The 26,789-nt window shown below is 39.0% G+C and overlaps 1 protein-coding gene across 3 annotated transcripts in view; it reads right to left on the bottom strand.

Annotated features, from left to right (window-relative positions):
• The window catches only part of SYNE2 (spectrin repeat containing nuclear envelope protein 2), a 271,795-nt gene that overhangs the window by 220,391 nt on the left and 24,615 nt on the right, over positions 1-26,789 (bottom strand). For all 3 annotated transcript variants that reach the window (XM_030855184.2, XM_030855186.2, XM_030855185.2), the window contains exons 2-10: positions 26,420-26,481; positions 25,360-25,455; positions 25,192-25,269; positions 25,010-25,102; positions 20,448-20,629; positions 15,407-15,603; positions 9,469-9,569; positions 7,651-7,752; positions 5,429-5,566 (exon numbers count right to left, since the gene is read on the bottom strand). In XM_030855184.2, the coding sequence (XP_030711044.2) occupies positions 5,429-5,566; positions 7,651-7,752; positions 9,469-9,569; positions 15,407-15,603; positions 20,448-20,629; positions 25,010-25,102; positions 25,192-25,269; positions 25,360-25,455; positions 26,420-26,481 (1,049 nt within the window). The remainder of the gene's footprint in view (positions 1-5,428; positions 5,567-7,650; positions 7,753-9,468; positions 9,570-15,406; positions 15,604-20,447; positions 20,630-25,009; positions 25,103-25,191; positions 25,270-25,359; positions 25,456-26,419; positions 26,482-26,789) is intronic.

The raw sequence follows: 26,789 nt of genomic DNA, 5'->3' as shown, positions 1-26,789 counted from the left end.
CAGGTCATGGAAGCAACCTAAATACCCATCGACAGATGAATGGATAAAGAAGATGTGGCACATATATACAAAGGAATATTACTCAACCATAAAAAGGAATGAAACTGGGTCATTTGTAGAGACGTGGATGGACCTAGAGACTGTCACACAGAGTGAAGTAAGTCAGAAAGAGAAAAACAAATATCATGTATTAGCACATATATGTGGAACCTAGAAAAATGGTACAGACGAACCGGTGTGCAGGGCAGAAATTGAGACACAGATGTAGGGAACAAACGTATGGACACCAAGGGGGGAACGCAGCAGGGGGTGGGGGGGTTGGCATGATGAATTAGGAGATTGGGATTGACATGTATACACTGATGTGTATACAATGGATGACTAATAAGAACCTGCTGTATAAAAAAAATAAATTCAAAATAAAAAAACACACACTCATTCATTCACTCATTGAGCAAATGTTTATGAATTGTGCTAAGAGCTGGGTATAAAGACACAGAAGCTTCTGGAGTAGAGGAAGGACATGTGGTGGTGGGGTGGTCACACACCACAGAGGGCTGTGCAGCGGTTAGATGCCAATTAGATGTACACGGGGGGCAACATGGAGGCACCTTATTTAAATATATGTGTTCAAAACTGAAAGTAAGGAGCAGAATAAAATACAATATCAATTCACACAACCTAAAAATACACAGACACATAAATACAATACTGCATTTTGCAAGGACACATAAAACAAAAAGATACACATTAAGCACAGCACAATGGCAGCCTAAGGAGAAAGAGGGATGGAAGGAGGGTATGGGGATAAAAGGAAGTAAATATAAAATTTAATAAAGGAATAAAAATAGGAGTATGGCCTTGCCCAGATCCATGTGTCATGAAGGCAAGAGTAAGTTTAACACAACCCTCCACATCTAAGGGCCAACCAGATAAATAATAGTCACAGCTCCTGCCTGAACCACCTAGTGGGGAAAGCACACAAGGACATGGTTACAGTAAAGTGTGGTCAGCAATATAAGAGAGCCAGGGCTTCCCTGGTGGCGCAGTGGTTGGGAGTCTGCCTGCCGATGCAGGGGACACGGGTTCGTGCCCCGGTCCGGGAAGATCCCACATGCCGCGGAGCGGCTGGGCCCGTGAGCCGTGGCCGCTGAGCCTGCGCGTCCGGAGCCTGTGCTCCGCAACGGGAGAGGCCACAACAGTGGGAGGCCCGCGTGCTGCAAAAAAATAAGAGAGCCAGTGGGGATGACTCCACACTGATGATGAAAGTACGAGTTTTAAGTCTGTATTCTCTCTTACCATTATAGTTCTACTAGAGGAGTTGTCACTATTCTTAGAGTTAAATCACTTTTAGAGGAAAGAATAGGCAAAATTAGGTTATTTTTTAAGAATAGGTTTCTTTGATTCATTATTAATTCCTTGAAAAACATTCATTGGGTGCCCACTATATGCAGAGCAAAGTATCAAAAAAAACCCCATTAAACCAACAACCCAAGTACAAAGATGTTAAATGAGGACAAAGCTAGCCTCCTTTAAGGCAGTCAAATGGAACTATTTATAAACCAGAAACATTAAGTATTACAGTTTTTGCATTTTGTTTTGCTTTTCTTAGCATTATTGAGGTATAACTGACAAATAAAATTGTAAGATATTTAAAGTGTACATCATGGTGATTTGATATACATTTACATCATAAAAGGAGTCTCACCATCTAGTTAATTAACACTTCCATCATTTCACATATTTATCTTTTTTTGGGGTGGCACGTACATTTAAGTTTTACTCTCTAGAAAATTTCAATGATATAATACAGTGTTATCATAATAGTCACCATGTTTTACATTATATCCTCAGATCTTATTCATCTTATAGCTGAAAGTTTGTTCCCGTTAACCAACTTCCCCCTATTTTCCACACCCTCAGTCCCGGACAACCACTTTTCTACTCTGTTTCTACGAGTTTAACTTTGTTTTAAGATTCCACAAATAAGTGACACCATGTAGTATTTTGTTTTGCTTTAATTGCCTTGCAAGTTTATTTTCTCAAAAGGCATAAGACAAAAGACAACTCTACAATCCTAAATCATTAACTACATACCATTAAGCCTCCAGTCGGAAAAGAATGAAAAAATGTTTTCATTATTATGAATTTTAATATGAACAAGTTAGCATGTACTTTTATTATATATATCTGAATTATCTGTGAGTTTCCCAAAAAATAAACAAACAAAAAACCCAGAAAACCGGCAAACGACTGAGCAAAAGAGAAGCTAAGAACGATACCTCTAACTCAGCTGTTATTCTTTTCACAACTGAAAGCTGTATATGTTTTGCATGAAACCAAATGTGGGCTTTCTGACTGCGGGCTGTACTCTATGCAGCAGTAGGAAGAGGAAAGATAGAAGGCGGTGCTTACCTTTCATTCCTCTCTTTCCACTCTTAACATAGAAAACTAGTTCTACACTTTCTTTCTCAGTGTTCGAAATTACCTTTGAATTTGGATGAAAATTTATATAAGATCTTGTCAGGTCAAAATAACGTAATGTGGCTATTTCCTATTGCAGGCTTAAAATGAAATCATTTATTAAGATGCTTTGAGATATCTGAGCCCTCAACCAATTGAACCAGAATCTGTCTGGATGGTATTGACTGTTACACACCTGATGACTTTAAAATTAATAAGTTTCATTTTGCAACACCAAGAAAACGAGCAGCACTCTACCTACGGAACGGATTTTCAAACTACTATCAATTTGTAGCACTTAATCTTGCAAAATAGTTCTTTTAATGGTTTTTCTCATTATTTAGGGTGATTTTTCCAAACCACAGGCAGCAAAATTAGACCGTGTCTTTTTGGCCTGGAACAGTCTGAACTATACAGACAATATTTTCTTCCTCTCTTTCTGTTTTGTTGAGGATTCATAACAGAGAGTTCCTGCCCTTCACAGGGATCAGTTTTGTCAAACTGTGGTCAGAACAGGAGCTGAAATTGCAATGAGCACTGCCACTTGATGGGAAAATTTCTGAAGCTGCACTAGTTCTTCAAAAGTAGGGACTGAAAGGGTGGCTCTTTTAAGCCACTGTGCTAGTGTTTAACACACTATACAAATAGTATGATAAATATATTCTGAAAACAGGGTGTCGCTCTTGATGGCCAAGAAGCTTGAGCAAGAATTGACAAACTTTCCCAGGACCAAAGAGTACTTTTTTTTTTCTTGCGGTACGCGGGCCTCTCACTGCTGTGGCCTCTTCCGTTGTGGAGCACAGGCTCGGGATGCGCAGGCTCAGCGGCCATGGCTCACGGGCCCAGCCGCTCCGCGGCATGTGAGATCTTCCCGGACCAGGGCATGAACCCATGTCCCCTGCATCGGCAGGCGGACTCTCAACCACTGCGCCACCAGGGAAGCCCCAAAGAGTATTTTTGACTTACAAACTATACAATCTCTGTTGTAACTCTGTAAATTCACTAAAAGTCATTTAATTAGCCATTTAAAATGAGCAAATTCTATGATATGTAAATTATACTTCAACAAAGATATTTAAAAAGAATGAAAGCAAAATAAAGACGTTTAGGCATCAAAGAAAACTAAGAGAATTTGCCATCCACAGATCTGCATTATAAGATAAGTTAAAGGACGTTTTTCAAGCTGAATGGAAATGAGTTCAGATGGAAACTCAAATCTCTAGGGAGGAACGAAGAACAATGGTAACGATAAATAGCTATATAGATATGAAAGACTAATTTTTCTCCTTAATTTCTTTAAAATACATGACCGTTTTGAACAAAAATGTATAACATGGTCTTGGGGACTTTAAAACATATGTTTGTGTCATATATATATTTATATATAAAGCAACTAAGCATAAAAAATGAGAGACTTGATTGCAAGACTTCCACATATTATAAGAAGTTGTACAATAACTTAGAAGTTGTAGAAGTTTAAGTAGACTATAAAAATTTTATAATGTGGGCTTCGCTGGTGGCGCAGTGGTTGAGAGTCCGCCTGCCGATGCAGGGAACGCAGGTTCGTGCACCGGTCTGGGAAGATCCCACATGCCACGGAGCGTCTGGGCCCGTGAGCCGTGGCCGCTGAGCCTGTGCTTCTGGAGCCTGTGCTCCGCAACGGGAGAGGCCGCAACAGTGAGAGGCCCGTGTAATGCAAACAAATAAACAAAACAAAACAAAACAAAATTTATAATGTACATTGTAATCACAGTAAAAATTTGAAAGAGGTAGAGCCAAAAAGCCAATAGATAAATTAAAACGGAATTCTAAAAATATTAACATAATCTAAAACAAGGCAGGAAAAGAAAGAATAGAGGTACAAAAAACAGAGGGAATAAACAGAAAAAAAGCATAAGATGGTAAATCCACATCGAACCATAACAATAATTACATTTAATATTAACTGTCTAAACCCTCGAGTGAAAAGGCAAAGATCGTCAGAGTGGATAATAAAGCAAGATCCAACCATATGCTATCTACAAGAGATGCACTTTAAATATAAAGACTCAAATAGGTTGAAAGTAAATGAAGGAAAAAGATGTGCCACACAGCCAGCACAGGAAGAATGCAATTATCATACTGATATAAGATCAAGTAGACATGAAGAAAAACAGTCTTCCCAGAGATAAATAGGAATATTTCATAATGGTAAAAGTGTTGATTCACGAAGACATAACAATCATAAATGTACACACCTAACAACAAAGTCTTAAAATACATGATACAAAATTTGACTAAATTAAAGGAAGGATTCCACAGATTTTAATAGGTCTCTCTCAGAAACTGATAGAATACCTAGACAAAATGTCAGTCAAGACAGAGAGAATCTGAATGCTACCAACCACCTTGTCTTAATTGATATTTATAGAATACTATATCCAATAACTACAGAATACATGTTCCTTTCAAGTGCAAATAGTATATATATACGTATATATACACACACACACACACACACACACATTATCCTGGGCCATAACACAAGACTCAATAAATTTAAAACGACTGAAATCATACAGATATATTCAGACACACATACACACATTCATCATTACACATTCTCTCTGGGTTTGTCCCTACCCACTTCAAGCATCTATTGATAGTGATATATGACACTGGTCCAAAGCAGAGAGGAGGTTGCATGTCAATCAGAATATGGATAATCTACTATGGCAAACCAAGAATTGATGGCAAATATAAAAGCTCTGGATAAGCCTGCAATTTCTCTAAACAGAATGTTATAATTCCTATTTCAATATCAACCACTACCCAAATGAGATCATGGAGAAAATATAACGCTCTTCCAACTTTCTGATGAAGCATCTGCTCTGTCTTTTACAGAATCCCTCATGAAAGTCTAAAGTTCTCATCCAACGAACAAAGCTGCCCCGTGAAAATGTTCTAATCAACACAACGCAGTAACCTGGTAGTTGAGACCATCCCAGGCTTCTCTCAACTGTAACTGATCTTCATTCAGCTCATCTAGATTCCTTGTTATCGACAGGACATCCAGAAAGGGTTTTTTTTCTTCATTGAATGACTCCAAAAAGGACAGCAGGCTCTACAATTAGAAGGGTATTTTAAAGACTGAAATGTTTAAACCAGTTTATAAAATGTAATTTTGCTATTTGCAGGTCAATAGTTGTAGGTTACATTTAAACTTTTACTTAGATAAAGGTAAAATTCCCTGAATTCAGGATCCTCTCACCAATCCAGTTTCTTTCTTCAGTGCACCCTCGTGATCTGGGTGCCCTCATAGTGACATAGGTCACAGCTTGCGTCTCATGTCACTATGGTTGGATTTCTACTGGAATAGGGCAGCAAGGCCACCCAGCTCTAGAGGAAAAATCATAATGCCCCATGGAAAATGCGAGTTTGTCCTCCCCAAATATGTGTTCACAACAAAATAAGAATGAGTAGAAGTGAGAATTATGTAACAGCAGTCATCATGTATAAATGGTTTTTGAAGTTTCCATAATTAACTAAGCTTGAGCCATTCTTCCCAAGTCATTTTATACAAACTTTAGAATATACTTTGTCTTTGCCCTCAAAAATTTAATAAATAAAGCTTTTCTTGGTTTGTATTTGTGTGAAATATTGGTGTTTGAGTCATCAATTCCATAACTGTTATTTAAGATTACCAATAATTATTGGCCGCATTTCTAATTAAATTTTGTGAACAAACTAAGGGATAAGTAATTTGATTCTTTCTGAGAGTTAAAATAACTTCCTAAAGCCTTTCATTTAAGAAACCTGTATCTGCGGTACATTAGTAAATGAAAGACAAGTGAGAGCAAGGCACTTCCTGTGGACGCTGAGCACCTTGTCAATGAAAACCATTTCAGGCCAGTGCTAAGAGGCAAAAAGCATAAGAAGCCTATGCAGTTCAGAAAAAAGGAAGATGAGCGTGTCTTCCTTCCCTGATGGCTCCAAACCTAAAAGAATGGTGTGGCGAGCAAGTCACACAATCCGCCGAATGTTAGTGTAGGAAACACTGGATTCATCCGACTCCCTCTCTTAACCGATGTGGGGGATGAAGGTCTAGAAGTGTTAAGTGCTGTGTAGGCCCAGGAGTGTATCTCCTCCTTATTCAGGGTGGAGACCAGGTGAGGGGCACAGTGTTGCACAGTCTGGGTTCTAAGAAAGAAGAATGTGGAGCCCTCACTTTGGCTCCTGATAGTATCTTTCAAAATGGTGTGGGGAATAACAGCTTACCCTGGAGAAGCATCAGGACTAAAGAGAGCTAGGGCTTTGAATCTAGACTTCATTCCAATCCCACCTCTACCTTTCAGTAGCTATATAACTTTAGATAAATCACTTAGTCCCTCTAAGTCTTGTTTGTCTTCATCTGTAAAACTAGAATAACCATGCCATACTCAGCAAGATGTTGTAACCTGGAAAACGCTTGTCAGCAGGTGCCTGATATATAGCAAATGTTCAATACATGGTGACAGTAAGTTGTCATTACTCCCAAAGGACATTTTGGTTGAAGCCCTGAACTGTAATTCTGGGACGGCTCCATTTCTGATTTCCTAATCGTTTTCCCTTCCATATTCATTCTGAAAAGCATGTTCTGCTCTAGACCTGGGATTGGAAAACGTGTACTATAAGATATGTAAGATAGCAAACATCTTGGGCTTTGTGGGCCATATGGTCTCTGCTGTAACTATTCAACAATGTGGTGGGAATGCAGCCACAAACAATACTTTAATGGGCATGGTTCACATATAATATATAATATATAATATAATATATAATACATAAGATAATGGATCCAATAACAATGTATTTACAAAAACAGATGCTGGGGCCCAGAGACCAGTTTGCCAGTCCCCACTCTAAAACCTTACTACCCAAAATTCTCTAAGGACCACCAGCAATCAGCACCATCTGGGAGCTGGTGGGAAATGCAGAATCTCAGGCCCCATCCCAGAACTACTGAGTTAGAATCCGTATTTTAACAAGATTCCCCAGGTGATTCCTATGCACATTAAAATTTGAGAAGCTCGGTCCTTCTAACTCAACACTAAAACTTGGAGTTAATTTAGTATTTAAACAATTAACTCTGAAAGTTTTTTTCTAAAAACATCCTACTCTTCCCCAAGAGTAAACTACAAATAAATTACTGTTTAAAGTCATACTTACTTCATACTTCTTACAGTAGGTCTCATTTTCTGAATCCGTTAGCATTTTCTGTAGCTTTTTCTCTTGCAGAGTTAACCAGACCTTAGCATCTTTCACCTTTCCCTGTAATTCACACACACACATTTAAAACTCTAGCCTAAATATACTTTGTGATTTTTTTAAACAATAAAATTAACAACTTCAAACATCAGTGAAATAGTGTAATCACTACACACCAATGACTCATTGTGCCAAAGAGGAATTTTGCCTGTTCATGTAACACCTTAAATTTTAAAATGGGTTGAAACTACCATCTGAATATAACATGCCAAAGAAACAGGGCAAGCAAGCCCCTATTTTTTTGGCTTACCCACTTTCATTATTCTTCAATTTTAGAGAACATTATTCTAAATTATTTATTTATAGTAGGCATTTCAGAATACTGCTTTCCAATAAATCTAAACATGGGTTAACAGATGTTTACATCTACTAAATATACTGACATCAGAAATACCTTGAACAATTTAAAGATCCTAAAAATAACACTACTAAAAGCTTTGGTTAAGCTATCCTATGGAATTGGGCAACAATTATTTCTTCTTTAGATTCCTGTTTAGGTGGTAAGCTTGCACACATTTGGAGGCAAATTTTACTGGTGGAGGATAAAGCAAAAGAAATTGCATCTTATTTCCATTCTCCTTTAACCTTCCTTTACTTTTTTCTTTCTATTAAGCAACAGTGCTTTCTATATATTTTTGCAACTGATTTCATGGACAGCTGAATTTTTAGTTTTATTTTTTGATAGGAAAATTAATTAGAAAAGAGGAGCTCCTCAGCAGGTCAGAAATAAGTGAAGTGCATTATAAGCCCGTGTCTCAGCTTGAGTCTCTCTTCCAGAGTCAGCAACAATCTGGCTTGGTGCCTCAAACATAACAGTTGGAAAAACATAGGCCTAAATTTTATGTCAAAGCAAATGTGATAATATGACTACATGTTTACATGTCTGAGGAAGTAGTTTAAATTTTAAAATAATATTCAAAAACATTTTACTAAACTCACAGCGCTCATTTATCTTTATAGATGCAGAAAAAATGTTTATTTTCAGCTCAGTGATTTTTAAGAAATTTCCACCCACAATATTTTGTGTAACTGACTGAAAGTCAAGGAAAAAACTGAATAAACAAATGGCAGTCTGATGGTAATTCAACAGTATCTCAACAAACAAGGATTAAGAGTGGAACACAATGCTTCTGTTTATATGGATTACATGATGCCATTTATACTAAAGAACAGGTAAAATGGAAATATGCTAAAATTAGATTGTGATGATGGTTGCACAACTATGTAAACATACTAAAAACCACTGATCGTAAATTTTAAATGATTTAATTTATAGTGTATGAATTGTATCTCAATAAAGCTGATAAAAATTACAATAGACAAAAATCCGATATCTCTAGACTTCTTTAAAAGCCTGCTAAACTTAATTTGTCCTATACAGTACGTATCTAAATGCTGTTTTAGATAATTCAACAAAGTTTAATGAACTACCACTTTTAACTTTAAAAAACAAGCAAAACTAATCTATAGTGAAAGAAATTGGAATATTGGTTGCTTCAGGTGGAGGAGTACAGACAGAAGAGAGGCACAATGGAACAATCTGGGTAACAGAAATGTTTTGCATCATGATTAAAGTATGGTTATATGAGGTATGCATTTGCCAAAACTCATTGAACTGTATATTTAAGTTCTGTGTGCAAATTATGCCTCGATGCTAAAAATTAAACTATTAGTAGGGTACAAAAAGAATGAGCTTGATTTGTACTTATAAAGACATACCTGGGCTTTATCTCCAGTCCCAGGTGCAGCCTTTGAATACTGCAGAAACTGTGCCACATAGGTCATGATTGACTTTTCATCAGGATTAACAACATCCACATCTGCAAGATATGCCACACTATCAATCAGCTATAGGTGTGATTTACTATAATTAATACTCAAGAACAGTATTGAAATGAACTTGAAATGAACCAAAGTAGTCGACCAGCCAAGCAATCCCTGCTCACTCACCCTTGCACCAAGGTTATGCAGTGGTTAAGAGCTTAGATCTAGAGTGAAATGGAGCTGGGTTGAATCCTGGCAGGAGTACTGCACAGCCTCAGTTTCCTAATAATAAAATGTCACTGTACATGTTGTATGTATGAGGCCATAAGTAGTCAGGGAGGGTGGATAAGAGAAAGGTAAGCCTTCCCCTTTCTGGTGACACAGTGCAGAAAGTCCTCCAGGAATGCAGAAACATAGAGCAACTGGAATTCACTCCTGACACATTGGTCTCAGCATTTGTGCAGTAAAGCATTTCCAAAAGTATATGTTGTATAGAAGATTTGTTCAAGACATCCACAAGATTTTATTCATTCATTTGTGGAGCAAATACATTTACTGAGAGCCTTCTATGGACCAATCTTTGTTTTGCATTAAAAGAGCCCATGGTGAAATAAATTTGGAAAATGCTGATTTAAACAAAGTTAAAAATATTATAAATTCATTAAGTACAGGACTTCTCCAGGCATATAATAAATTAAGTAGATCACAAAATCACAAAGAAGAGATTACAGACAAAATGAACACATAATTTGGGGATGTCTTTTGCTACGACACCAAAACAACCAATGACGATATTGACAAGGAAATCTGTGTTTATTTATTAATTCTGTTAAATTCAATTCAACACATATTTATAGAGAGCCAACAAATGCAGGTCACAAGCAGGATATGTAAGACTCAGTCCTTGCCCTTACGGGCTTATGTTTCATCCCTTCATTCAGCAAGTAGATGCTAGACCCTTGAGTAGATGCTAGATGCCTTAAGACATTATCTGCCCCTTGAGGAGCTTGCAGTTAGGAGAAAAACAAATAAACAAATACAACACACTACGCGTGCTTTAGCAAGCATGTTTGCTGGGCCCAGTGAGTGCTCTAAGTCAGTTGAGGGAGGAATTGAATCTAATCTATAACCAAATGATAAAATCCAAGGCAGTAAGCACATTAAACACATCAATAAAGAGGTGGGAGTAGGGATTTAATAAAGAAAGGATCCCTAAGAGTTAAGTTATTCTATCTTTTATTGAAAAAAGTATAAATATCAAGAGATACATAAAATGATACTGGCTGGATACCTCTCTTTTAAATTTTCTCATTGTATATGAGGCTATGCATAATGATTAAATGTGTTAACAAAATTGTGTCAAAAGATAATTCCCTTATTCAAGTATGACTGCGGTATTTGGTTTGCATAAATAATCATGATGGGGATTTCCCTGGTGGTCCAGTGGTTAAGAATACGCCTTCCAATGCAGGGGACGCAGGTTCAATCCCCAATCGGTGAACTAAGATCCCACATGCCTCAGGGCAACTGAGCCCGTGCGCCCCACAACTACTGAGCCTGCATGCTCTAGAGCCTGCTCACCACAAAAGGCCGCACACTGCAATAAAAGATCCTGCATGCCACAATGAAGATCCCGCGTGCTGCAACTAAGACCTGACGCTGCCAAATTAATTAATTAAACAAATAAAAACTAAAAAAAAGGTCCCCCCTCTCTTTAAGAGAAAAAATCATCATGTATTTCATGTTTTTGAGCTATTATTTAAGCTATGTAAAATGAATTATGGGCAATCATTTGTAAAGTGGAAATTTGTTTTCATTAAATTGTCTGTTCCACTAGTTGCCTAGTTATTTTCACATACTAAAATAGAGAAAATAGTTTACAATAATAATAAAGACTTGGTGAATCACAATGAAAGAAGTATCAAAAGAAATCACAGAAATAGGGAATAGAGCACAACATGGGGGGAAATGAAGAAATTTTGAAAAGATAATGAAAAGACAAAAAGGTTCTTTCCTTTTTGGACCAAAAAAAGGGGGGGGAAGGAGGGAGAAAAAGCAAAGAGATGGGGGAAAGTTAAACAAGCAGAATTATTAACAAGCAACATGAAGCCAAACTAATGACAAACCTGATATACGAAACATGGAATCATTAGGCTAACGGTACACTTGGGAATATCACATAATTAACTCTTATAAAAACAACTGAGGTCCAAAAAGGCTAGAAACCAGTAGCAACAAGCACACCTAGCACCCAGATCTTGGTTTCTAATACCATTCTCCAGTAAAAGGAATCAGGGCTCTTGGAGGAATGGTTGATCCAAGACTACAGTAGGAAGTATACAAGATGAGCCTGGAGCATCTTGTAGTGCCAAAACAAACAAGCCAACCCCACACTGAGGATATGTCAAAGGAGCACAGGAGCCGACTAAAACAGCTCTCAATAGCCAAAACTCGGAGGTATAAAAAAGATTTTTTTTAATTTGAGCAATAAAATAAACAAAGTAGCATTGGATTATAACCCAAAGTATAAAAAAAAAATCCATGAATCTACACTGATACAAATAAACAGTTGGATAAGTAAATAAATGGAGGAGAATAGACAAATCTCCTGTGCAGAATTCCAAAAATTTATATAGCTAACCTGCCCTCAAGGAGAGTGAGCGTAACTCTCCTAAGTGTGGGCTGTGCATAGTGACTTCCCTCCAAAGAGTACAGTATGGAAAGGGGGGAAACAAAGTAACTTCACAGTGGGGAAACCTGACAAACACTATCTCAGCCAGGCGATCAACGTCAACATCAACAGTGATGTCAAGTCGGCATTAAGAGAAAAAGCATAACACAAATTCCAGCATCTACAAAATACCTGACCAGTAATCCTCAAAACTGTCAAGCCATCAAAAACAAAAAAAAAATGGTCTGAGAAATTGTCACAGTCAAGAGGAGCCCAAGGAGACATGATGACTAGATGTAATGTATCCTGGATGGGATCCTGAAGAGAAAAGGGGCATAGGGGAAAACAAAGAAAATGTGAATAGAGTATTGCCTTTATTATAGCAATACTGGTTCATTAATATAAGATGCATTAATGTAAGATGCTAACAATAAGGAAAATTGGGTGTGGGGTATATGGGAACCTACTGTACTGTCTTCCCAATTATCCTATAAATCTAAAACTGTCCTAAAAAATAAAGTATATCTAAAAATTTTGTTATTATTTTTAACAATAAATGCTGCAACATGGATGAACTTTGAATATTCTGCTAATTTAAAGAAGCCAGGGACTTCGCTGGTGGCACAGTGGTTAAGAATCCACCTGCCATTGCAGGGGACATGGGATCGAACCCTGGTCTGGGAAGATCCCACATGCTGTGGAACAACTAAGCCCGTGCGCCACAACTACTGAGCCCGCGTGCCACAACTACTGAAGCCCGCATGCCTAGATCCCGTGCTCTGCAACAAAGAGAAGTAACCGCACTGGGAAGCCCGCGCACCGCAACGAAGAGCAGCCCCTGCTCACGCAACTAGGGAAAGCCCGCGTGCAGCAACAAAGACCCAACTCAGCCAAAAGTAAATAAATAAATTTATTTAAAAAAAAAAAAAAAACCCACTCACAAAAGACCACATATTGTTTGATTCCGCTCATGTTAAATTTCCAGAATTGGCAAATCTATAGAGACAGAAAGTAGATTAGTGGTTGCCTAGGGCTGTGGAGGGGGATGGGGGATGGGGGAAATGGGGAGGGACTGATAATGGGCTCGGGGTTTGTTCTGGGGGGTCATGAAAATGTTCTAAATTTGATTATGATGATGGTGGCAAAATTCTGTGAATATACTAAAAACCATTCAATTGTACAGTTAAATAGGTAAACTGTATGGTATGTGAATTATATCTCAATACAGCTATTTAAAACCAGAAAGGTTAAGTGACAAAGCGACAGTCAATCAGTCAGTGGTGTGCTCACACCAGCTTGAGAGAGCTGATTGTTTAACAACTGACTTATGAAATTGATGAAAATTTAACATAGTCAGCATTAAAAGTTAAATTCTGGGGCTTCCCTGGTGGCACAGTGGTTGAGAGTCCGCCTGCCGATGCAGGGGACACGGGTTCATACCCCGGTCCGGGAAGATCCCACATGCCGCGGAGTGGCTGGGCCCGTGAGCCATGCTGCTGAGCCTGCGCGTCCGGAGCCTGTGCTCCGCAACGGGAGAGGCCGCAACAGTGAGAGGCCCACGTACCGCAAAAAAAAAAAAAAAAAAAAAAAAAGTAAATTCTATAAATGCACAATTACATAAATTATATTAAAACAAAGGTAATAAATACTTAAAACTCATCACTTCCCAAGTATTTCACTGCATTTTACTACTATCCACACCTCTAAGGTTATGTCTATTGTATCTGTATGATAGAAATAATATATAATGGTGTGCTACTGTGCATATTTTCCCAATGTATTCAGTGACTTGACACTGGTGGCAAGATTTATACCACAGAAAATCAGCAGATGAGGGCTTGATTTGCTGTTTTGTTGAGTGCCAAGAAAAGGACGGAGATATTGTTAACAATGCAGGTTAATCTTAAAAGTGTGTCCTGTCTATAGCTGTCAAATTGTGAGTGGAACAAAAATCGAATTCTTCCAGTATTCTCCCAGCAAAGAAGTCATTCACATCACAGAAGAACAAGTGCAGCTCTGACATACCTCTTTGCTGTTACACTTACTCATTAATGCAAAGGAAGTTATCCACCAACACGCATGTCAGAACTGCACTGGTTCAGCAACTGCAACCTTAAGTTGGCTACAGATTGATACAAGAGTTTGGCAAAAATCAACGAAAGCATTTGGGGGCTATACGGAAGTTATAATAAAGTGTATCATATATTTTATTATTATTTGTAAACTGTGTGCTGCACATCATTTATGTTTGTAAAATTTATAATAGACATGTATATGTACACACACACACTATTTCAGAGAGCCTAACATTAAACATTGACCTACACACCCCTGTTGTAGAGCTGAGACTAGAATTTGTATCTCTTGACCTGTTAGTTCATTATAACTTTCACTAATCCAACATGCCTTTTTTATGACCTTACTGGGTTTTGGGGTTTTTTTTAACAAGTTTTGGGTAAATTATGAAACAACACAATCCAAAGTAAAGTTCTTTTCCAGAAGAATTGAATTATTTAAATCTTAATTTTATGAAGTTAAAGTATAACCTGATAATTATCTCTTTGAACATAGCCAGTATTTAGGATTTCGCTAATGTTGTTAACAATCCAACAAAATTATTATTATTTTGGCCACTTTGTGCGGCATGCGGTGTGCAGCATGTGGGATCTTAGTTCCCCAACAAGGGATCAAACCTGCACCCACTGGAAGCGCACAATCTTAACCACTGGACCACCAGGGAAGTCCCTAACAATCCAACAAAACTGATTTAGCACAATCAATGGTAAAGCTGAGCCAGTCATAGAGAGAGAAACAGAAAAAGCAGTTTCTGTCCTCACAGAGGCTCAGCTTTAACTAGTGAGAGGGAATAGGAAAGGGGACATAGATAAACCACTCAAAGAAATATCTTACTTGAGATATTTTAGAAAAGAATAATAGAATCAAGGAGGACGAAATATAGAACACAATAAAAGAAAATTAAGACAAAGACTCAAAATTATTCCCCAAAACAGCATCGTTTGGTTGCAGCTGTGACATCCTCCCTGTAATTACTGAGGTTAACTCACTGGCAGGAATTCTTAATTTCATGAAACTTAATAAAGGGTTTAAAGTTAAACCCTTCAGGACTAAAATATAATGCTGTTATGTTTGCTCATATGTGGGTACTGTTTTCAAATCCACTTCACACTGGACATTGCTTTACAAAGAAAGAAGCTTCTTTACCTTCTGGTTCCAGCATTTTGGGGATTTTTAATTCTCTTTCTGCAATTCTGAAGGCCTCTTTCAGATTGTCTCTGTTGGATCTATGCTTCACACTCTTCATGTCGATCAGGTCTGGTCGCAAGCCATGAATGACAGCCAAAAAAGCCATCCCATTTCTCCAGCTTGCCTTAAAATCTGTCACACTGACAGACTCAAACCTATGACAAAAGAATAAAAACACGATAAACACTATCTAAAAGACTATATCAGAGCACCTCCACTCTATTCATCAGGAATTAAAACGAATTTCTGCCAATCACATAAATCGAATCAATCCTTCTAGGAAAATATTTTATTTGAACCATGGGGTCAAATTAAAGTAAAATGCCAAGTGTGATGAGGCTCACGACGCTCCAGGGCACTGCTCCGGGGCCCCGGCAGCAGCAGCGTCACGTGGCTGTAGGTGCTCGAAATGCAAATTCTCAGGCCCAACCCCAGGTCCACTGAATCACGCTCTGGAAATGCACCTGAAATCTGTCTTACGAGCCCTTCACGTGACAATTCTCACTCGAGTTTAATGCTCTTCATTCAGCAATCTGTTGGCTCAAGACTAAGCTGGGCCTCTACAAATTGTTAAATTTCTTTCACTAGAGGGACTAATTTTATTTCTCACTGGAAACAATTAAATGATACATTGTGCCAAGTCAGTGGCCAATAGCTCATTGGATAGATAGACCTTGTCACTCCTCTGCTTAGAACCGGCCATCAGGAATGAATGCATAAACAAAATGTGGTGTGTTCATACAATAAAATATCATTCAGCCCTAAAAAGTAAGGAAAGTCTGAGATATGCTACAACAAGGATGAAACTTAAAGATATTATGCTGAATGAAATGAGCCAGTCACAAATGGACAAATGTTAAATGATTACACTCTCTTAAGGTACCAAACAGAGTGAAATTCACTGATAAAGAAAGTAGACCTCTGGTGGCCAGGGGAAGGCTGAGGGGAAGGAGGAATAGGGAGGGGAGGTGTTAAACAGATACAGAGTTTCAGTTTTGCAAGATGAAAAAAGTTCTGCAGACAGATAGCAGTGATGGTTACACAACTGTGAATGTACTTAATGTCACTGAACTGTACTCTTAAAAACTGTTAAAGTGGTAAATTTTGTTACGTATATTTTATCACAATAAAAACGTTATTTAAAGAAAACCCATCATTTCTTGTCATTATATTTAGAATAACATCTCACACTCTGGCCCACAAGGCCAGACAAGCTTTGCTTCCCGCTTACCTCTCCCACCTTTGCATCTCCCCTCTCTTACAATGCTGCAGTATGTGGCTAGACCACACTGACTCCATTTTGTCAGCTCCATCTTAGGCCCACAGTCCTACCCGCCTGTTCTCTCTGCATGACCAAGCTTTAGCCTGCTCACAAGGAATGTGCCCAAGCCAGATAAGTTCCCCATCAGCTTTTACCGTTGCCTTCATCTGATATGAAAACTGCAAGAATGCCTTTTGCTGACACAGATGGTTAATGGTCATGAGACCCCAGGGAGAGGAAAAACCCCTGGTTCCTGTTGGTGCAGACATACTTCTCCCTTCACAGTCAGATTCTGCTTTAGCTTTGGCCCCTTTAAATCTCCCTGTACCCCTTTTGAGGGCAGGGAGTACAGCTCTGAATGCCTCTGGATCCCTGTCTGCCTGATCCTGCCCATAAGTTGCCCACAATAAATTTCATAACTGCACTTTATGGAGTTGCCTGTTTCATTCTTCAGCCTTAAAGTTCCTTCTCAGTTCAGAGGATATTATTCAATATCTCCACCTTCCAACATGCAGTAACATTGGCTTCATTTCTGCTTCTCCACAGCCTTTTTAATCCTTCTGCCTGGACACTCTTTCTCCCAGAGATTCATACACCTAAAGCCTTCTCCTTCAGGTCTCAGCTCAAAGGTCTCTTCCTCAGAAAGGCGTACACACTACTATATGTAAAATAGATAACCAACAAGGACCTACTGTATAGCACAGGGAACCATATACTCAATATCTTGTAATAACCTATAATGGAAGAGAATGTAAAAAAAGAATATACATATTATATATATATATGTATCACTGAATTACTTTGCTGTACATCTGAAACTAACACAACATTGTAAATCAACTATATTTCAATAAAAATTTTTTAGAAAAAGAAAGGCACTCCATGACCACCTACTATAAGGGCACCCTCTTCCTATCCTTGACATTCTCAACCATATCATAAGTCCTTCCTAACTTTACGGCCAACTATAATTATCATATTTATTCATGTGCCTCTCCCACTAGGGTGCAAGCCCCTTGAGAACAGGGGCCCTTTCTTTCTTGCCCATCATGTTAGACTCACCCACCCTGCAAACAGTGCCTGACATAAAAAGGTGCTTAACATATATATCTCAAACCACTCAATTTGTGTTCAACAAGAGATCACTGAATATTTTGTAAAAGCATATAGTAGCCTACAAAGTGTGGGAAATATTCGAGAACAACTATAGTTTCCTTTAATATCCCATAAAAACACAAGGAAATTCAATGGACTAATTTAAGTATATATCAAAAGTATACATGATAAAAGCTACTCAAGAAATAATCTGCTTCAGATGACCTGGGCTTTCCTGGATCCCTTAGGAAAAAAGCCTAAACTATGATTATGACAAACTACATAGTAGGCAGTGACTTTCGTGTCGTTTAACAAACACTTATATGGTGCCCGTTGTGTCCAGAAACTGTTGCAAATGTTTTTTTTAAAAAAACACAATTCTTGAGGGAGGGAGACGCAAGAGGGAAGAGATTTGGGAACATATGTATATGTATAACTGATTCACTTTGTTATAAAGCAGAAACTAACACACCATTGTAAAGCAATTATACCCCAATAAAGATGTGAAAAAAAAAAAAAACACAATTCTTGTAAAGCACATAATAACCCTATGAAGTAAGTGTTAAGTACTGTCCACGTTTTATGATTAAGGAAACTTGAACACAACGAGATTAAGTGTCTAAGCCTACCAGTTAGAAAGTGCTGGGAGCCAGAACTCAAAACCTGGTATTCCAGCTTCAGCGTGCGCGTGTAAGTACTCAACTAAATTGATGGCTATGGGGGTGGCGGTGGGGCTGAAAGCGGGGCCGGACCCGCCAGAGCGCTAAGGGGGCCAGAGTCGGCTCAGGGCCGACCAGCAGGCACCGCGCTCCATACAGCACCAGGCTGGGAACTCAGCTCTGCCCTGAGGGGCCAAAACAAGTGCCACACAGAATGTGCTGCTGCCGGGCCTTGGAGAGGGCGGGACTGGCTCCAGAGTGACTGGTAGGGTCTAGGCTCATGCAGACATCACAAATGGGGGCCCAATTCATCTCCTTCAGGAATAAAAAAAATACCATATACTTCTTACAACATAGCCTTACATCTGAGCCCTAGAGAATCACAGAATATTCCAACAAAAGTCACCCAGTAATACCACCAATGACAGCCAAAACTACAATAAACTCCTGACGAAATACTTAAGAATTACCTACTACATCTTAATACGTTTAGCATAAGCTCTATAGTTGAAAAATAAGGACGGACATGGGGAAAAGGTAAACCTTGGTAAAACATACGGACTTTGAAAGGATTTGAAGCAAATCTGAATATGGTGTAATAATGATTTTCACACATGCTATATTTTGGATTTTAAAATTTAGGAAACTGAAGTAAAATCATCTCCAGGAAATTCAAGAAAAAGTTCATTTAATGTACTTAAAACCTGGAAGATATGCATGTATATTTGTGTCCCCTCACAGAATACAGAGGATGAATGACAACTACAGAAAGGTAAGACAGAAATTAACATCTTAGCCTTTCATTAAGAAGCAGTTACTCAGAAGCCCAACATTTGAGAGGGCTTAGCAACATGTTTATGCCCCTGTTTATCTGGACAATGCTATGATGTGACAAAGAACGCCTTTTGAACTCTATAGGTCTTTTTGTGGCGGATCTCCTGCGTCCTAATTCCTTATTTTCCTAAACTCCATCCAAGCAGTTGGCTAAATTGAAAAAGTAAATGTATCCCAAGAGCAGAAAACATTTTCCTATGTAAAAAAGAAATTACAGTGGGAGGAACTGGGAGACTGGGATTGACACGTATACATTATTGACACTATGTATAAAACAGACAACGGATGGGAACATACTGTATAGCACAGGGAACTCTACCGAGTGCACTGTGGTAACCTAAACGGGAGGGAAGTCCAAAAGTGAGGGCATAACTACATGTGTATGGCTGATTCATTTTGCTGTGCATTGGAGGCTAACACAACATTGTATAGCAACCATACTCCAATAACAATTAATAATAAAAAATAAATTAAAAAAAGAAATTATAAGCATTAACTTCCCTTTATCATCTCCTTTTTTTAAAACACCTACTCTCTTCTTTCTTTGTTTCCTAATTGAGCTACGAGTTTCTAAACAATGGGGACCATGGTCCTTCATGCAACCCTATAGAGTTCCAAGGGATAATTTTATGAGCTGGCTACTCATTCACTCATTTTTCATTCATCCACTCAACACGTTTATGGAGCACCTACCAAGAACACATATTAGGCTAAAATTAAGGGAATACACAGTCAACTAAGATAGAGTCCCGACTTTTAAAGAGCTTCTAGTATGGCAAAACTTTTCGAATCTAAATCCACCTTCCAGATGCATAGGGGAATTGTGCCTAAAGAAAAAGATATTTGAAGACTACTTTATTTGCACACAGTAATAGACCACCTACACATGGCAGTGGGAGGGAGGGAAGTTACCCAGATGACACCACCTTCCGGTCTTCAAAACCAAGTGTGGCTGAGCTCACAGAGGTCCACGTGTGGAAGATTCAGTGTGAGGGGAAGGGGGAGAGTGAGCCTTTTCTTTTTATGACAGGGAAGTGTTCAGGTGGGTGTTACTCCTATTTGGCCTGATTTTCAGACCTGGAGGTCGGTAAGGTTGCGCTGGTGGGTACAGCTGCCCTGTGTGTCTCCTCTGGTGGAGCAAACTACTTACATGGCACATTGCTCCTGAGCCCACTGGAGAAGAGCCTTCTTTGCAGACATCTGCCATCTTGCCTGGACTTTGGAGCATTTCTTAGCTGGAGGACTCGAGGTAGGAGATGAGTCGACCACACTCACACTGTCCAGGGAAGGCTGATTGTAATTGCAAGAAAGAGTCCGGGCAAGCTCCTCAATCTAAGGAAGACATAATAATCGTTAACGTGTGTGGAATCATAGGTTAGCAGCATTGAGGCAAAACCTTCAGCCAGAACAAGACCTAAAAATTATCGTATAACAGTGACAGTTTACTCAGGGTGAAATGAGCACTGGGCAAACCTTTGAATAACGGCATTGGCCATCTGGGGCTACACATTGGCTTTTGGGACTTGCTCGCACCCAAGCATATGGCGCTCCACATCAAGGGCAGGCATCCATTCGCCCCCCGCAGCATGCTTATAGAGCACTTCACTGGTGCTCCACCTCTGTCCATCAAAACTGAACTGAGGGGCTTCCCTGGTGGCGCAGTGATTGGGTGTCTGCCTGCCGATGCAGGGGACACGGGTTCATGCCCCGGTCTGGGAGGATCCCGCATGCCGCGGAGCGGCTGGGCTCGTGAGCCATGGCCGCTGAGCTTGTGCGTCCGGAGCCTGTGCTCCGCGGCGGGAGGGGCCACAACAGTGAGAGGCCCGCGTACCGCGAACAAAACAAAACAAAACAACAAAATAAAAAGATAAATCCAGAAATATAATAGAAGTATTATTGAAAGATGTACACTTCTTTGAATGATTGACAGACTCACCAGATAACCAATAATAGTAGGTGTGACCCATACAATGAACAAATTTGATCTGGTTGACATACCCCATTGCACCTAAAATGGCAGAATCAACATTCTTTCCCAGTGCATATAGAATATTTACCAAAATTGACCATGCTGAGCCATAAAGCAAGCCACAGCAATTTTGAAGGACTGAAATAATTCAGATTATATTTTCCAACCACACTGAAATTGAGCTAGAAATCAGTACTAGTGAAGACATAACAAACCTCCAAATATTTGGAAATTAAGCCATAGATTGTGATAGAGCCCATGGGTCAAATGAGAAATCATAATGAAAATTTGAAAATATTTTGAACAGAACAAAAATGAAAATGTTATATTCATGGGTTAAAAGGTGCATTATTTAGGGGCTTCCCTGGTGGCACAGTGGTTGAGAGTCTGCCTGCCGATGCAGGGGACACGGCTTCGTGCCCCGGTCTGGGAAGATCCCACATGCCGCAGAGCGGCTGGGCCCGTGAGCCATGGCTGCTGAGCCTGCGTGTCCGGAGCCCGTGCTCCGCAACGGGAGAGGCCACAACAGTGAGAGGCCCGCATACCGCAAAAAAAAAAAAAGATGCATTATTTAAAAGATGTCAGCTTTTTCCAAATGATTCTATACATTCAATCAATCCTCATAAAAATTCCAGCAGGTTACGTGTGTGTAAATTAACAAGTTACTTATAAAATTTGTATGACTATCAAATCAACATGTTATCTACCTTAAGCTTACACAATGGTATATGTCAACTACATCTCAAAAAAATATATACACGGAAATACAAAGAGCAAAGAAGCCAAGATAATCTTGAAGAACGAGCTGGAAAACCACAATATCAGATATCAAGACTGACTGTACAGCTACAGAAATTAATGTAGTATAGTATTGGTACGAGGATAAATAATGGGACAGAACAGACAATCTGAAAATGGAGCCATACCTATATGACTACTTGATTTATGAAGGTGATACTACAGTGCAGTAGGAAAATGATGGTCTCTTCAATTATTACTGTTGGATCAACTGGATAGCCATATGGAAAAAAAAATCTTAATTGCCTTAACATAACATACTCAAACAAATCAATTCATTCTTGAAAGATTGTAGAGCTAAAAGTAAACCGTGAAATGATTAAGCTTTTAGAAATGTGCTGTCCAATATGATAGCCGCTAGCCACATGTGGCTATTTAAATTTAAATTAAATAAACTTTAAAATTTAGTTCCTCAGTCATACTAGTCACATGCCAAGTGTTCAATAGCCACAAGTGGCTAGTGGCTACTGTTCTGTCCAGTGCAGGTACAGAACATTTCCATCACTGCAGAAAGTCCTATTGGACAGAACTATTCTAGAAAATAACATAAGAGAATATCTCCATGGTACTGGCAAAGGGAAAGAATTCTTTAAAGGACATAAAAAGTACTAGCCACCAAAAAAAAAAAAGAAGCTGATAAATGTGAACTACATTAAAATTATGAATGTCTGTTCATTAAAGATTTGAGAAAGCAAGCCCACAGAGTCAGAGAAGATATTTGCAATGTATATATACCCAACAAAGGACTTGTATCCAGAATACATTTTAAAACTTCTAAAAATCATTATACACAACAGCATAGCTAAAATAAAAGTTTTTAATGCCAAGTATTAGCAAGGATTGGAGCAAGCAACTCTTAAACTCTGGTAACAGTGTAAATCACAACAAGTTTGAAAAACTGTTTGGCAGTATCTACTAAAGCTGGAGATCACATGCCCTGCAGCCCAGCAGTTCCAGTCCTAGATAAATATGCAACAGAAGTAAGGGCTTGTACCACCAAAGGGCAGATACAAGAATGTTTTTAGCAGCTTTATTCATAAGAGCTTAAAATTGGCAGCAAAAGAAATGTCCGTCAACAGTAGAATGGTAAATAAGTTCTGGCATATTCATGCAATGGTATATTCATATACAGCAATGGAAAAGAAAGACCCACTGATACCTGCCTCAAGAGGATGAATCTCACAGACACGAAGTTAAGTGAAATAAGTCAGGTAGAAAAGACTATTATATAGTGTATGCAAAATAATTCAGTTATAATTCTGTTTATATGGAGTTTAAAATGCTAAACTAACCAATGATAAAGATCAAAGTAGCCGTTATCTTTAGGGAAGGAGGGCAGGGACTGGGAGAAAGACCTGGGGGCTCTGGGATGCTGGCAATATTCTATCATCTTATCTTCAGTTAAATGGTGGTTACGTGGATGTGTTTAATTTCCAAAAATTCATCAAGCTCTACATTTAAGATTTGTGCAGTTTTCTCTGTGTGTTGTATACTTTTGACAAAAGTTTATTTACAATATTAAAACAAAACTTTAAATTGATTCTTTTTTTTTTAAATTTATTTATTTTATTTATTTTTGGCTGTGTTGGGTCTTCGTTGCTGCCTGCGGGCTTTCTCTAGCTGCGGGAGCGGGGGCTACTCCTCATTTAGGCGCGCAGGCTTCTCATTGCAGTGGCTTCTCTTGTTGTGGAGAACGGGCTCTAGGCACGTGGGCTTCAGTAGTTGTCACATGCAGGTTCAGTAGTTGTGGCTCGCAGGCTCTAGAGCGCAGGCTCAGTAGTTGTGGCGAATGGGCTTAGTTGCTCCGCGGCATGTGGGATCTTCCCAGACCGGGGCACAAACCCGTGTCCCCTGCATCGGCAGGCGGACTCTCAACCACTGTGCCACCAGGGAAGCCCCTGAACATATAAGTTTTTAAGTAGCTACAGAAAATACGCACTAATTCAAAATCCCAGGCCTGAAAGAATGTATTTATCAGCCATAAGTGTCATAAAGTCAGGACTATAACCTACTTATTCCCTGTTATTTTCTTTCTTTCTTTTTGTTTTTTTTGGCTGCGTTGGGTCTTCATTGCTGTGTGCGGGCTTTCTCTAGTTGCAGTGAGCGAGGGCTACTCTTCGTTGCAGTGCACGGGCTTCTCGTTTCAGTGGCTTCTCTTGTTGCACAGCATGGGCTCTAGGTGTGTGGGCTTCAGTAGTTTCAGCACATGGGCTCAGTAGTTGCGGCACACGGGGCCCAGAGTGCGAAGCCTTCATTAGCTGCAGCGTGTGGGGCTCAGCAGTTACAGCGCACGGGCTCTAGAGCACAGGCTCAGTAGCTGTGGCGCACAGGCTTAGTTGCTCCACGGCATGTGGGATCTTCCAGACCAGGGATTGAACCCGTGTCCCCTACATTGGCAGGTGGATACTTAACCACTGTGCCACCAGGGGAGTGCTCCCTGTTATTTTCTTACTGTCCCAGCACAAAAGTTAGCACAAAGTAGGTGCTCAAAAATATTTGTGGAATGAAATGAAAGCTATGAGTCAGTCTTGGGACAGAGCTAGATGTTGCAGGATTATTAGATTAGACAAGGGACCTCAAAAATAGGGAGATTTAACCAAGTTTAATGGGTTAATTTTCAAGAATTTACTCCAGAAGCTTCCTATTCTCTCTTCTGACAGAGTAAATAAACAATAATAAGCAAAAATTTACCATGGCAAGTTCTATTCAGACTGGTGCTGATACCATGGATATTTCAGGATATCATGATAATTCAGCATTCAATTTTCAATTGAAGAATAACATAAGTGGCAAAGGGTCTGCTATATATTTTCCACCTGACAAGACTTCCAGAGGGTCCTATTTCTGGAAGAAGCTCTAGCATCAAGTCACACTTATTGCATTACACTTATTTCATACTGTGGTAATTAGAACAGGAATACTTTTCATATCATCAAACTACTTACATGAAAGTGCAGTATAATTGTCCAAATTAGGCCAAGAATAATGGATGGGTTTCCATCTATAATATCGGTAACGTGAATGTTTATTAGTTTGATCTGGAAAAAAAAGAAACGCATGTTAAAAGGAGAAAATATTTCACAGCATTTATCTCCCCAATGAATTTTCATGTGAATTTCATACTCACTGATCGGTTTTTTAGGAATCTCAGGGCATGTTCTATATTGCTTCTACACTGGAATGTATTAGATCCTTTATCTCGAGGCTATGAAATTCAAGCAAAATATATTACTCACAAATGTGATTTTTTTTTTTTTAATCCACAAAATTTCTTAATGTTGTTTTAAAAGCTTACCAACTGTTGTCCTGAGAGTACTTCCAGCAGGTCCAGGAGGACATGCCCCTTTTTAATGTCTGCGAATAGGTCCGATACAACTGAGGGAGGGGTGTGCTACAAAAGGTCACAAGAAAAGTAATCATTGAAACTTTGGTCCAAAAACACGATAACTTTTAAGAATCTCATAAATGTGCTTTTGCATCTTTGCACAAGCTAAGATTCAGTAGTGATTTTCTTCTTAATTAACAGAATGTAGAAAACACACAAAGTTCCATATCAAAACATGATAAGGAAAGTAGTGAATTTATCTCACAGCAAATTTCCAGTGACACAACACTCTTTCAGCTTTCACTGAGGGCTTAAAACTTGTGCAGTGAAGTGGCATTCATGACGCTCAGAATCAGCCAATAGTGACCCCTTTGGGGAGATTACATGTCCAGAGTAACCTGTTTATGAATTTCCTCTTTTTAGAATGACAAGCACTGTGCTGGGATGGGTAGCCTGGGTGAAGAGGCTCACTCATTTTGTATCTAGGTTATTCCGGGCACCTGGATCACTGAAGGCCAGGATAGCACAGAGATTAAGATCAAGGCCTCTGGGTCCAGACTGCCTGGGTTTGCATCCCAGCACGATCACTTGTAAGCTGTGGGACCTTGGAGAAGTCAGACAACGTCTCTGTACCTTAGTTTCCTTGTTCTCTAAACACAAACAATACTATCTGTCTCAGGATGTTGTGAAGTCACTGAAACATAACGAGTGGTCAGTACATTTAAAGTACTTACAACAGTGTCTAACATAACACTCAACATATATGACTTCTTGTTACAATTTCATTTGATAAAAGAGATGTTACTGCTTTAAATATTTTCTAGCACTGTCTCCCATATCCTTAACAAAAATGCCCCCTTTTCGTGTTGGAAAAGAATAACAGATACATCAAAACAAGATCAAGGTGACATTCAGCACATTTTTTCAACCTTTTACATGTCACCAGTGCCATTTGGGGACCAAAACTGAAGGAACAGGAGGAATCACTTAAATATATATTTATAGCTTGATTTGCTCTCTTTTTCCTCACCTTTGCCAACTGTGAGTTTACCCAGCATGTGAAGGTTTTCTTCTGAGTGTCTTCCTGTTCAGCTATTTAAAAAGGACAATAGCAGTTAGAAAACGAGAAGCCTCAGAAACCATTTGAACAAATCAACGTTTCAAAGGTCTGTCACTCTGGGTACGTGTGTGTATCTCACAATCTTATATACGTTCTAGGACTTAGTTTAAATTTCAGGTGTTTGTCCAAGAAGTGTTTTGGAAATATAGCACGTTGAAATAAGATATTTCTCAAAGCCACCGTTTAACTGCAAGAGACAACAGTTTTTAATATTTTACCAACAAAAGAATTAGCCCCTACATGACCTTGACAGTGCTGTACAAGAACCTGTGAAGAAAAA

This window comes from Globicephala melas, chromosome 2, assembly GCF_963455315.2.
Source record: "Globicephala melas chromosome 2, mGloMel1.2, whole genome shotgun sequence".
Taxonomy (NCBI): domain Eukaryota; kingdom Metazoa; phylum Chordata; class Mammalia; order Artiodactyla; family Delphinidae; genus Globicephala; species Globicephala melas.
Note: the sequence above shows the minus strand (reverse complement) of the source record. Positions and strands in the feature narration are given on the sequence as shown.